The sequence below is a fragment of the Petaurus breviceps genome, unplaced genomic scaffold (assembly GCF_028583685.1).
Source record: "Petaurus breviceps papuanus isolate PSGF00001 unplaced genomic scaffold, PetGlider_PUasm1.0 175, whole genome shotgun sequence".
NCBI lineage: Eukaryota > Metazoa > Chordata > Mammalia > Diprotodontia > Petauridae > Petaurus > Petaurus breviceps.
Window position 1 is genome coordinate 62604812 of NW_027185764.1, and position 14207 is coordinate 62619018.

General features: G+C 35.8%; 1 protein-coding gene across 2 annotated transcripts in view; it reads left to right on the forward strand.

The window, feature by feature from the left end:
* Positions 1 to 14207, forward strand: part of ZCCHC7 (zinc finger CCHC-type containing 7) — a 272242-nt gene that overhangs the window by 224425 nt on the left and 33610 nt on the right. For both annotated transcript variants that reach the window (XM_069085255.1, XM_069085256.1), the window contains exon 6: positions 9947 to 9982. In XM_069085255.1, the coding sequence (XP_068941356.1) occupies positions 9947 to 9982 (36 nt within the window). The remainder of the gene's footprint in view (positions 1 to 9946; positions 9983 to 14207) is intronic.

The window sequence follows — 14207 nt, forward strand, 5'->3', positions numbered from 1 at the left end:
ACCAGGACACAGTTTGACAGGCAGCCTAAATTTTGGGAAAACAGATTTCAAAGGGTTCAGTTAGTTACCATTCTACAACCTAAAATGCCATTGGGCAAGTCAGCCAAGTAGGGAAGGAAGATACTAAAGAGTGAAATTCTAAAGATACCAAAGGAAACAGTTCTAGTGTGAAGGCAATGTTGCATTTTTCTGAAGATACTGAAGTGGATGGCACAGGGATCTGACCAAGCAAACTTTGATTTTAAAAAAGAAATGTACAGAAGATTACATCAGGCCAGGGAATGGAATGACTGTAAGAGCATGGCACATCCCTGGAAAGATGTCAGGGGTGTTACAGCTCAGGAGGAACTAAGGACGATGAAAGGAACTATGAACAGCTGAAAAACAAGAGCAAAATAGCTATACTAGCAGGAAAGGGAGATCAATGAAGGAATAAGAAGTGTGCTTGGGTGGCTGGAATGACTTCAGAACACCCCTATTTAATTCTTAGTTTGGTTCTGTATTCTTGGTCAAGGAAAGTGAACTTTGCAATGAAAATGACAGAACACTATTAGGAGACAGTAAACAATCACCCAGTTAGCTACCTTTGATGAATTCAAGTCACTTGACCCGAATAAACTAAATCCTAGGGCACTGGAAAGAGATTGGGGAGAACTGGAGAGGTTTCACAAGGTTGGAAAAGGGCAAATGTCTTGATATTGAAAAATGAAAAGATAACAGCATCTACAAACTATAGGCCAATATACTTGACTTTGATTCCTGAAAAAATTTAGAACCTGTCATTAAAGAGATGGTTGGAGAACATCTAGCAAGGGAAAGAGTGATCATTGCTTCATTATACAGTCAGCTAAGGCCTCACTCCGTTCAGGCAGTCCTTTTATTCCTCCCTAATTAATCCCTTATCCTGTTCCTCATAGAAGTTCTCCTTACAGCCAGGCTAGTCTTCCCTCTGTTCCTTGCACATGATATTACATTTTTGTCAGGGTGTATGGGATATTCAGATAGGACCAACACCTTTGGTATGAGGGCTGCTGAGCCCTTTTCAGGACTGCTTATCCACCTTTGCTGTCCACCTGGCACTCACCTCTCACCTGTGGCTCCAAGAAAGTACAGCAGCTACACCTTGGCAGACCATCTCAGCAGGCAGGCTAAACCAGGTGGAGGGTAACTGACAGGCCTCTAACCCTGAGTTGGGGGGTGGTCTGCCCCAAGCATGTGAAGACTTTCCCCAGTAGAATGGACAAATGGGAATAGCCATGAATGTGAGTGGAAGCAGACCCTGTGGAGCGCTTAGAGCTTGGTCAGACCTTGGAAACAAGGTCATCCCCTACATCCTTGGCCATCACCAGTTGCCTTGACTTTTGTCCTGCTGCTAGACTTCAGTGACTCTAGAAGAAGGAGTAAAGCTGATGACTTTGTGCAACTTTGCCTTATTTAAATTCGATTAACATGAAAGTGAAAACATTACCCGGTGATATAATTGGTCCTTTTCAGGGAGGTGGGGGAAAATGACAGTATTTCCTGTCTCCATGCCACTGTATTGTCTCCCAAGCCTGGATTGCACTCCCTCCTCACCTCCACTGCAAAGGATCTTTTCATCCTTTGTTGTTGTCCATCCGTTGTTCTTGAAGAGGATCAAGGACATCTGGGGGTGATGTCTTAACTTATAAGTGAATTAAATTTCAGTGAGACAGAGCTGTGTAAAATCATCAGCCTCACTCTCTCCTCCAGTCATAGGAGTCCAGTGGCAAGATATAGGTCAGGATGACTGATAGCCAAGGTGTTTCTCAGGTCTCAGTTTGTCTGAGGCAATACTTATTCAGTAATTAATTAGATAAGAATGGAGGCAAAAAATGACCTAGTTTGCCTTCTCAAAAGAATCACTGTAGGAGGGGAAGACCCTCAGAGTTTCTGACCATAACAGCAGCAATTGCTATTTATGCTCCCTCTGAGCCATTAGAACCCAAGCTATGAGCAAGTGAGGATTGGGCGGACCTATAACTGGTCAGTCAGTGAGAGCCAGGGTGATTTGGGTTTAAAGACCTTGTCTGGTATCTCCATTTGAATCCCAGTGGGCTTTATCAAAGGCTAGTTTTCCAGAGCTATATTTCAAAAAATCATAAATGAAAACTATATAAGACAAAAGAATTAATTGTCCCAGGTTTTTTTTGGGGGGGGGTGATGATATAATAAGTAGGGAAGAAAAAAAATCTAGCCCCCAAACCCCAAGATACTTTGCAAAATATAAGCAACCAAAATTTGTATTCCTTTGGACAGAGCACCCACATGTAAGGGCATGACTACCCATGTGGACAGAGGGAAAAGAAGAGGAGGAGTTAGGAGGAGGAGATACAGGTCAAAAACCACCTTCTGCATAAAGCCTTGCTTGATCCTTCTAATTAGTAGTGCCCACCCACCCTTCCAAACTACTTGATCTTTAGTTGTATTTTCTTTATTCTATATATAGTTATTTATGTGTTTATTGTCTTTTCCATTCAAATGCAAGGTCTTTCAGAGTAAGAATTGTTTCATTCTTTGTGTTTGTGTCCCTAGTGCCTAGCACAAGACCTGACACACATGAACAACTAATATTTATATAGCTTTAAAATTTGCAAAGCATTTTACACTCAATTGTCTTATTTGGTCCTCACTACAACCCTATGAGGTAGGTACTCTTAATATCTCCATGTTATGTGTAAGAAAATCGAGGCTGAGCGATGTTAAATGACTTGCCCACGATCACGTAACAGTAAATGTCTGAATTTTAACTAAGATCTTTTAACTCTAAGACCATCACTATGCCTTGTACCATCTAGCTGTTTTATCAAAAACAAGTCATGTCGTATTAACATCATTTCCCTTTTCGGATAAGTTTAGTAAACTGGAGATAAGTGGAATGCTACGGATATAATCTTCCTTGAGCAAAGCTTTTTAAAGTATCTCTAATACTATTTTTATGAGAATGATAGGTACAATAATTATGAATAAATTCAGAACTGATTGGATGACCTGATTTAGTAGTTGTACATGATGACTCAGTGTAAAACATGGAAGAATGTTTCCCTCTGAGCACCTCCCCCACACACACACACTCCTAATCTGTGCTGGGCCCTTCCCCATGAATGGCTTCAGCAGTGACTGTGATGAAGGTTGAGATCACACGCTCATCAGATTTGAAAGTGACACAAATGTGGGGAGGATAGCTAGCATACTAGTGTTCGGAAAGCCTGACAGGCTAGAGCATTGTCAGATATGGAGCTTAGATCTAATCAGATTCAATTCAATAGAGATGAATATAACTCTTAGTCTCAGGTACCACAAAACCAGTTTGTAAGCACAAGATGGGGAACCCTTGGTTAGGCAACCATTCTCAGAGACCTGGGGGTGAGCTGCAGTTTGAGTGTGAGTCGGTTGTATGATGCATCAGTGCAAAAAGCTAATGCAGTTTTGGCTGCATTGAGAAGCATGGTTTTCAGGACTGGCGAGGTGTTGGTAGGTATTAGTCCCTCTGTATTCTGCCCTCATCTAGAGCACTGTGTTACTTTCTGGGTAGGCAAAGGGAAGTGTCTATTATGTGCTACGCACTTTACAAGTATCTCATTTGATCCTCACAACCACCCTGGTTGTAGGGGCTGTTATTATCCCCATTTTATAGTTGAAGAAACTGAGGCAAACAGAGGTTTGCTGAGTTGCTTGGGGTTACACAGCTAGTAAGTGTCTGAAGCAGGATTTTTTACTCAGGTCTTCCTGATTCCAGACCCAGCACTCTTCCCATTGTGCCATCAGATGCCAGTGTTTAAGGACACATAAATGGGAGAGGAGGGTGACCAGGGTGGTTGGGAGGAGGGATTTGACTGGTTCTGATTAGCCTCAGTGGGCAGAACCAAAACCAAATGAGTAGAAGTTAAAATTAGGCAAATTTAAGTTGGGTGTCAAGAGAAAGGTGCTGTCTAAAGGTGTCATGGATTTCTTCAAGAGGTGTTGAGTCCCTCTTCCTTGGAGGTCTTTAAGCAGACAGGATGACTAGTTGTCAGACAGTGTTCTAGTAGGCGGTTTGGATTGAAGGGCTCTCCCGTTCCGTGATGATTTTGTGGAAAGAAGGAATAGTTGTGAATAAAGAATATAGGAGGGTTAATGTGAGAGGGCTTGGAATGCAGGTAGGAGGAGGCTAGAAGTACCTTTTTGAAGAAGAGAGAAACTTCTCTGAGACTGAAGGTAAAAGTGAGAAAGTAAGTTTAGGTATACTGATGTGCATGAGATGAAGACTGGAAAAGTTTTTTTGTTTTATTTTTTGGAGGGGCAGTTGGGGTTGAATGATTTGCCCACGGTTACACAGCTAGTAAGTGTTAAGAGTCTGAGGCCAGATTTGAACTTGGATCCTCCTGACTCCAGGGCCGGTGCTCTATTCACTGTGCCACCTGACCACCCTGAGACTGGAAAAGTTTACATCTTCATTAACTCTTCATGTATCTTTCTGCTCCCAAATCAGCTCCACACTGGGACAGGGGGAACATGTGGCCTCTCCAGATCATCTATTTCTTGACACACGCTTCTGGGATTGTTTCTGATGTAAAATAATGGCAGACTTTCTATTAGACTTGAGAAACTTGGTTTTTGGATGGTAATAAGAAAAGCTTAGGTAATATGATTATCCAAACTTGAGACTTCTGTCTGTGCTGTTTTCAGGTTAACTCACTTCATCTCTTTCCTTCAGCCTCTATTGTGCTTGTTTACAGACCAATAAAATTAGTATTTGTACTAGGAAGTAAGAAGGAAGGTTGAACAAATTAAATTATCTTGAAGAGACTTTCAACTCCAAATCCAATGAACTTCTAAATCGTATGGACCTCAACCTACCATATCTTTTTAGGAAAATGTTCCAGTTTTGTGATCTCAAGTGTTTTCCCTTTCCAGATTCCATATTATTTAAACAACCAAATCATCTTCAAGTAAAATTGATTTCAAATAACCTTTATATTTAGAGGGGAAAAGAAGCTTTGGGACATCCAGTTATAATCATGGTGTTTTATTACAAAGTCTCATAGTAAAAAGATGAGGCTTTTGGGGTCAAATCCTATTTTGTTTATATTTGATGTTAGGAAACTTGAGTGAATCTCAGTTGAATCTTACATATTAATTCTTTAAGAAACAAGACCATTCTCCACTTGAATATTATCACCATAATGAGTATATGTCAGCACCCCCGACTCCCCAGTTTGACCATGTCTTGGCACTTATACAGAACGTACTGAATGAGTACCCACTCATTTCAACTATCTTAACAGTGTTAATGTTCTCATGATGAGCTTCTGAGTTGATGTGAAATGTAATAATACATACTGGTTTTCCTGACATGGCCTTTATCTGCTCTGGCCCCACAGCCAATAGATCTATCAGAATCTTAGCAAGAGTCACATCTTGTTAATAAAAATCATTTAAGTCACAAATCATATGCGTAATCAAGCAGTCACCAAAAAGACTGATAATTTCTGTGTGGTATGATGATATATTTAAAGTTTTCCTTAACCACTTAAATGATTCTGCTGAGGAACAATTTTCCTTTGGGTGGGAATTTGAAGATTAAAGATCATTGCAAAACAAATGTTCTTTCCATACTGGCTGTGCATTAACCTTAATATGAAAGATTCATCATGGAATAAAATATCTCCTGATACTTTTTTTCTCTTCCTTTTTGCTACAAATGGCCACAAGTGGTCGGAATGGAAAAGAATAAACATTTAATGCAACAGCATGCTGAATTCTAATGATAGTTTCTTGAGGATTTGGTCAGTGAATCCACCTTAATTTGTAGTGTTACAATTCATGATGTAAATAGGGTCTTTTCAGTATTATCTTGATGTTAGAAATTTTGTTTTACTCCTGTGTGAGCTAGATAAAGGCTGCACAGATTTTATTTTAAAGGAAATAATAGTTAATGCATTTTTATATAATATCTGCTAAACTACTTGGACAACTTAGTGACTGAGCAGCTGTGATTATCAAAAGTTCTCTTGCAAAGAGTTTTGAATGTACAAAAGTCTTTTCAATCCTGTTAATGAAAACATCTGAATAATTTTTGTGTCCCTGGGTATGAGGTAGTTAAGGTGGCAGTGATAGGGCAGGGGGAAAGGAATATTTCCCTCTATTGTGTCCATTCATTCAAATATGTTTGACTAATTATTCTCTTTCTTCTGCTTTTATATTATTTTGCTTCAATGTTATCCAAAGCCAATGAATATTGCTTGTTTTATTAAATCTTTTGTTGTGCTGCTGTGACTTGAGTGGGCCAGCTCCTAACAGCAGAGTCTTTGACAAAGCACCAGAGGATTCTGTTAAAAAGTTGTGTTTAGTAATTGTAGTTGTCGTGTCAGACCATAACTGACTTGGAGCTGAAGGATTTTTGTGAGATGAGTAGCTGTGCCAGCAGGGACCCAAGTCTCTTGGGCCAACCCCGCTCTCATTAAGATTTGCCGCTAGCAGTGGCGGTGTTCGGCATGTATGTGACGTGCATTCTGTTATTGTATGCTTGGCTTGTCAGCCTGCAGCTTTCTGACACTCACTTATGTCACTCTTTATTCAGAGAGGAAGAAGCTTTTGATAATTTGACAAGACAAGCTCTTAAACGATCTAGGTCATGGCCTTCACTGTCTGTGATTGTGAACATATTTCCTGAAAGCCCTGTCACTCATCACAGCTACATTTTCTCCCAGGGAGCCATAGGCCTGTCCTGGTCTCTTGTCAGCTCATACATTTTGGTTATTCATATACCAAATACAGTACTGGGGTTTTTTTCCTTCACTTTTGCAAATGCTAGCATGTTAGTAAGGCTAATCCTTTCTCCTGTGTTGTGTTCCCAGCAGGGTTGTGTTCAAGGGTTCTCTCTAGTACAAGGCAGACAACTGGCCAAGGGGAGCTCAAAAGGAGGAAAGGCCGCTTAGTGCTGTTTTTGTGTTTGTTCATTGTTGTGGAAATATGAGAACTGGTGGCAAGGGCCTTGTCTATTGAGCACTTGAGTCTTGGTCTGCTGTCAGGGGCTGTTTAAGATTGAGTGTTTTATTTTCTTTGATGTTCACATTTGAGAATAGGGAAGTGGGAATTAAACAACAGATGCACTAAGCTGGTGTTCTCATAAAACAATAATTAGCACCTGATAAAATGCAATATGGGTCAAAACGCACAATATATACTCTCAGTTCATCTGGTATGGCAAACTTAGTTGATTCATATCTGAATTTTATTAATAGGAAGACCCAATTGTTAATATATGTGTAATTTTTTAAAGTATATCCATAGGGAAGAATAGTTAAATCAAAGTTGGCCAATGAGGAATTAGATCATTGAAATAGATTTAGAAGTATTCTTTATATTAATACTGTTCATTATAAGTTAAGTAGAAGGGCTGTTTTATAGTTGGGCATATTTGGTGATCATATTTCTAAATGCCAGGTTAGCTGAGCTAGCTCACTGGGACAGCCAATCAGTACAATTTTATTTTTTTACTCTAGTTCATGGTATTTATTTTGAACCAAGAGGTATAATATAAAGGACTACTCATATTGTTCAGTATTTAAATTAAATCAAAGGTTCAGTTGCTATATTTAATTAGACTCCTCCATAGTAAATTACTTCAGCTAAGTAATTTTGTATACAGTAATAACTCTTCAGCTTAATCTTAGACATGTAACTACATAATACACAGTTATTTAATGAAGAAAAAAGTATGCATCAGCTGAAGAGTAGTAGAAAGAATCAGATGCCAAAATGAAAACTAGAGTTGATTATATATACATCTATTATCTATGATTATAACATTCATTAGTGTCATATTTTATATGTTATATTGGTAACCACTTAAAATAGAGATATTTCATCTTTGCCATAAGCATAGAAAAATTTAACTTTCTTTTACAGCTTACCCTTTCTTAGACTTAAAATTGAACTGCAAGTGGGTTTTTGAGGGAGAATATAGCTTCCTGAAAAGATTCTGTTATGATCTTTAAGATGGAATAACCTTTTTCTTTCTGGATGCAAATGGAAGTTTTGCGTTTCTCACCAATAGATTTCTGCATCAAATAGTGTCTTCATGTCCAAAACAATCAAGTGATTGTTCAAAAAACCAAGTAATTCACTTTTATTATTAAATTGCTTCAGCACAAGTAAAGGTCACACGGCAGAGTATCATTCTGCCAATGTATGACAACCCAGTGATTGCAATTTTTCAACCGTATTATTCTGGGGACACTGTGGTAATCAAAAACTACCCATAACTAATGTATAAATAGCTATTGGTTATCTCTCTGATAATCCACCTCAAAGAATACATACAGTAAAAGCTTATTATGTTTTTGAAGAAGTTCACATTTTATGGTGTTGTGTATTAGAAACATATGTATGTGAATAATGTCACTTACAAAATGAAAGTTTTAACATCCCATTGCTAAGGACTTCTTATATACAAACATGCTAGTTTGTATCTATCATTTTTACTAAGGACAGAAGAGTTCTTTGCTTTTCAAAAGCATCATCATATGTTTTTAAACAGTTGTTCAATTCAATCAGTGTTCTATTCAGGAAGTCAGTATACATTATGTGTGTGTATGTGTTTATGGCTGTGTCTTTAAGTGTGGACACACACCTAAACACACATACATGTCAGTCATTTTAACATTCATAATAGGACATTAGAAAGGTGATCCGTCAAACAGGCTAACCTTGCCACACCTTACTGCAGAAGAGTACCTTAAACTTTAAATGCCCACTGAATTCGGGTTACTACATAGCTACAGAAAACCTTCTTTGATTTGATACGGTAGGCATAATATGGATTTTGTCATTCAAAAGCATTATTTTATGCAGTGTTTCAAGATCTGTAGACACTTTAAAATAATGCCAGTCATTTAATTTCTGTACTCATACTCAAAAATAATTGTAACTCATTCAGTGGGTCATTTCCAACATGTTTGAAGCAAGGAATATGATCCTTTAAACTGAAAGAAAATTTAAAAACATTATTAAATATGAACTGGTTTCAAAATCACTTTAAGAATTCATAGTTACAAAATTCAGTGGCATGTTTCTTTTTCTTAACTATTAGTTTCTATAAAGAATATTGAAATAAAAAAGACTTAAATAATTTTGTTATAATGAGCCACAATACTCCTTTTTTCTGGAAAGATGTTGGGATATTAATAATTTGTTAATAATTATGGTTTTTTTAATTGTATCCTTAAGCATCTAATTCCCACTGAGTCACAGTTGTATAGAGTTTAGAGTAGGGGAAGAAAAGAGGGCTTATGTATGTATATACATTAGAAAAGGTCTTTTCCTGTTTTTTTTTCTTAACTATTTTTCTGTTTATTTTAACTACTTCAGTACTAGTTTTGCAATTGCTGAGATTAAAAGGACAAAAAGTTAAACCAAAGTACAGATTTGTTTTCTTTATTTAAAAAAAAAAACTTTTTGTACCTGAGAGTTGTTAATTATGGCCTGTGGTAATTAAGTGAAACATATCAGGCTGCACTGAAGTGTTTTTAAAAGTAGTAGCTTGTAAATTATTTCCTAAGGCCCAAGTTGAAAAGATATGTGCAGAGAGGGTTATTGATTTTTTTTTTTAAACCTCAGCTGTGTATTTATCAGTTTAACTATAGTTATGGCTCTTAATCGCATCTTAGTCCCCAAAACTTCTAAGCAAAAAAAAAAAAAAAAGAGAGAGAGAGAGAGAAAACTTTGTTCCTGGCTTTCTGACAATGGCAGGGAGTGTGTTAAACCAGTGTAAAATTCAATTAAACTGTCTAGCCAGGTTTTTGAAGCTGAAATGCAGACCCTTTCAGCTAAGCTTCTTATTTTGCTGTGACCGACACCAGTGGATACTGTGTTATGCCAAAACCAACAGGCTGTAAAGCACCTTGTTTCATGCTCCCAGCTGATCAATATTTTTATTTTCCAGACTTGCCCAGAAATATGGAGGCAGTATCACCTAACGGTAAGTAGAAACACCTTTTTTATTTTCTCCTAGACCCAGCCTATTTACTCTTCTGTGAACTGCTGACCATAAAATATAGACAAGCATCTTCTGCAGGAAGATAATAAACATCTGAAGAGTTTTTGTACTAGAGGAAGCAATAAGGCACTCTTTTTTTCTTCAGCTCCCCCCCCCCACTCCCATGCTTCCTCTTCCTATTCTTCAAAGGTTCTGATTTTTTTTTTTATTGCTGGCATCATTTAATGATTACATCACATTGCCACTGTCTTACAGTCTACCTTTGTTTATAATGTTAAAAAAATTAAAATTTATGTTAAGAGCCATAAATGAATTAGGTAGCAACTCGGTCTTTGAAAATAAAAAGTTGTGTTATCTGCATCACACATACTATGCCTTCAATATAATTTCTTCAGTTTCATTAAAGTTTGAAAATATGAATTTTAAAATTAAGCTTAGAAAAGTTCTATACATCTTTCATGAAGAATATTTTATCTTCTTTATCCTCCAGCCATTCTCAAGTCTTTCAAGGTATAAATATTTCTACTTGCTACCATCTAGGCCACTCATTTCTCCTTTGTATCATCATTTGAAGCTAAGTAGAAGTATAAAGCACATTCTTGGTTTATGATAGTTTGCTGCAAAATTTAATTGGATAATAATTGAGGATTGTGAAGTCAATTCACTTTTAATATTTAGCTTAAATTATGTTTTCACTAATTCATTAACACCCTCCCATCATTTCTTATAGTATCTTAACTCTTTGGCCCACAGTGTAAGTTTTTGAAAAATGGCTATAGTTGTATAATTTAATTAAAAACTTATTCCTTGGGCTTTTAAATATTTGACACCTTTCACATGAAAGCTAGTGGTAAAATAGGGAGAAATGTTTCTGTACATTGTTCTGTTTCTTAACACTTTTACAAATTTTGGGGAGGAAAACAAGCCAGCAAACAAATGGACTTGGAAAGTGCCGGTTCTGTTTGTACTTGTTCTTTGCCTTTTAACTTAAGAGATGAAAAGTTAATAAGAAAAAAAGCAATGGATGGGATCATGTACTTTCACTTTCTTTTGTTATATTTGCTTAATTTCTTTAAAGACACTCAATGGAAAGCAGTAATTCCTTTATCATTCTTCATTCCAGAAGAGAGGTGTCAAGAAACATTTAGATACACCTCCCTGGCTACTCTGCTTAGGTGCTTTGTTTATTTATAGGGTATTTCAGTATTTATGTACTTTACTGTTCAGGTTTTTTCTGTGTCCATGGCAGTTCCCTAATAAAATAGCAATCACATATCTTAATCATTTGTAGTGTAAGTGATCTTCATTACCAAGATGACTGTCTGCTTTTAAAAGATTTTTTAAAAAGAAACCTTGAAAATTATCAAGTGAATCAAATCATCAAATGAAATGATTGTACAGTTTTAAGGTTTTTTTTTATTAAATGTGAAAGTTTCCATTAACATAGTATTATACAAATGTTGTGAGTATAAATTCCATATTTAATCACATTAAGTTTATACCTTACCTATGCTACAGTAGTTTCCTTCACCTATACTCTAGAACTCTCCATTTGAACTGTAACTATAGCTACCTTACACGAAGTCCCTAAATAATTTTTGATAATGCCTTTGCTCTCTCTATGGACATATTGTGCTCCATGGTGGCAACTTTGCAACCTGTACTTAATTGAAATATGATCATGTTTTGCATATTTTAAGATCTCAGATTAAAACAAAACTAATTTCATTAGTGTTTTTGTTAATACCTTAACAACATTCTACTTTTTATCCTCCATCCCTGTTTTTTTTTCCTAATGCCACTTCTGTGTTAATGAAAATAGATAAAAGTTACTTTCAACTGGGTAAAGAAATTATTTAAAGATTCTCTTTATTTCATAGGTTGCCAGAAATGCAGACTTTAAAATGAGTAGTTTCTTAATAGGGAGAAAAACAAAAGGGAAAGAAATGAGTTTGTTATCAGAATTTCATCATGAACTATAGATAGTACAGAAATATAGCTCTAAAAATAATTTACCCCAGATTAGAATATAGATAGTTTTTTCCCCAAAAGATTATTGAATTTGGCACCACAGTTTTCAAGTTATTCCATAAAACATGCTATTAAGTGGATAGATAACACTGTTAGTACACAAGTACGAGGATAGACATCCAGTGTTTTATTATTTTATAATGTTTTTATGTTTGTGCATCTAAAATATTTACCGAAGGTGCATATAGAACACGCCTTAGCATTATAACAGCATGATATTAAAAAGTGTGTAATTAAACAGTATGGATGCCTTTTGGAAATAGAACCAGAATGCATGGTGATTTTATTCATCATCAGTCTCTTTTCTAGGAGATGGACTGCCACCTATTGACTCCTAATGGTTCTCACACTTTAATTTAACAGCAGCAGGAACAATGACCAAAAAAATATAGCTTATGTTGCAATTGCTAATAGACTTTCATGGGACCCAGTCTATTAAGAACTATGGAAAATTCAAAACCTAAGACTTAAATTAGTTTTTCTCCTCTGAACATCCATCATTGTAAGTCTCTTGGAATGGTAAAAGCAAGCACAAAACAGAATATTGGAATTTAATTTGTAGATCATTGTTCAGACTAAGGAATTAGATTCTAATTGCTCTAGGTTAAATACAAAAGCCTTTGACTATTAACATTCCATTCATGGATAAAGGTAGAATTTTATAGGGTTTTTTTTAACATGAATTATTGCATTCAAACAACAAAACATACTTTGTTAGAAAATAGAATTGTTTGATGATCCATTTGGGGAACTTTAAAAAAATTTTTAAATGAAGACCTTTAAGATATATTTGATTCCCACAAATAAGACAGTTTTAATATGAACTGATAGTTGACAAGCCCTGTTTATGAACCACCAATCTATTTTTCTTCAAAATTTGACACCTTAAAAAGAGCAGTGAATCCCTAAACATATAAGTAGAAAGAAGCAGTAGGCATATTCTTTTGCTATAAGTAGAATTATTTAATGGTACTAAATCAGGTATTGCCTAAAACACATTGTCCTGGAATTGGCAAATACACTGAGTAAATTCATTATTTCATCTATTTAATGAGACAAATGGGATATGTCTACTCAAGTATGGATTGAACAGTTTTTTAACCAATCTTAACCACACATCATCTATAGGTGAATAGCCTCATGGGACACATACCAACATAATTCTTCTGAGGGATACATGCCTATAAATTTAGAAGGTGTTCCCTATTTATGTAAATATATTTCATTCACTGTGACTTCACCTTTCTTCTTATATATTTCACCTTGTAAAATTATGTTTACCAATACATTGATTATTCACATCTTAGTTCGGGGTCTACATGGATTAAATAAAAATAGCAAGATTCTCATTTAATTAAATCAAAAACAGTTTTGACTTCACCATGAAATAGGTTTGGAATATTTAGGAAAAAGTCTTTAATGGTGAGACTTATGTTTTAATTTCTGATATTTTTGAGATTATATTCCAGTTGACTTTTTTTTACCTTGTAGATAACTAATCCTTCATCTTTTTGTTTACCTTCTTTCAATGATGTTCAGGCAATAAGACCCCTCCCCCAACCCTTATCATTTCTAGCCTCATTTATATTGAAAATCCTAAGGCAAAATGACCACCAGCAGAGTTTTACATCTAACAGAATTCTTAGCTAGTGGATACAATAATTTGGCATGCTTTTGACAGTTAATCTTATTTTTATCTACTTGTATAAAAACAAATCAGGAGTTGACTGTTTTAACATGTATATATTAAAGATAGGAAAAGAAAATACATGTTCTGTGTTAAATTTTGCTTTTCTTTGTGTGCTACTATCAAAATAATGTGCAACTTACCATCATTTTTCTATTTGTTTTTGTAAATAAAAATATAAGCAGCCTAAAATTTAGAAAATTGTGGCTCTATCAAATATGACTTCCTTATTATAATTAAGCTCAGAATTCACAAAATTCACAGGATTTTCTTTTAAAAATATTTGGACCATTGAGGTGACACACTAGCCAAAAACAAATAGCCTTGCAGTTAATGTGGAAGCTATGATGAAAAGTATTTGGGGGGAGAAAAATTGTTTTCTTGCTTTCCTACTCTGGGAGGTAGAAATTGGGCAAACTTTCATAAGGTCGGAGTTCACTAGTAACTACCATGGGCTTACCTGAGCTCATTGAATGACAGTTATCAGAA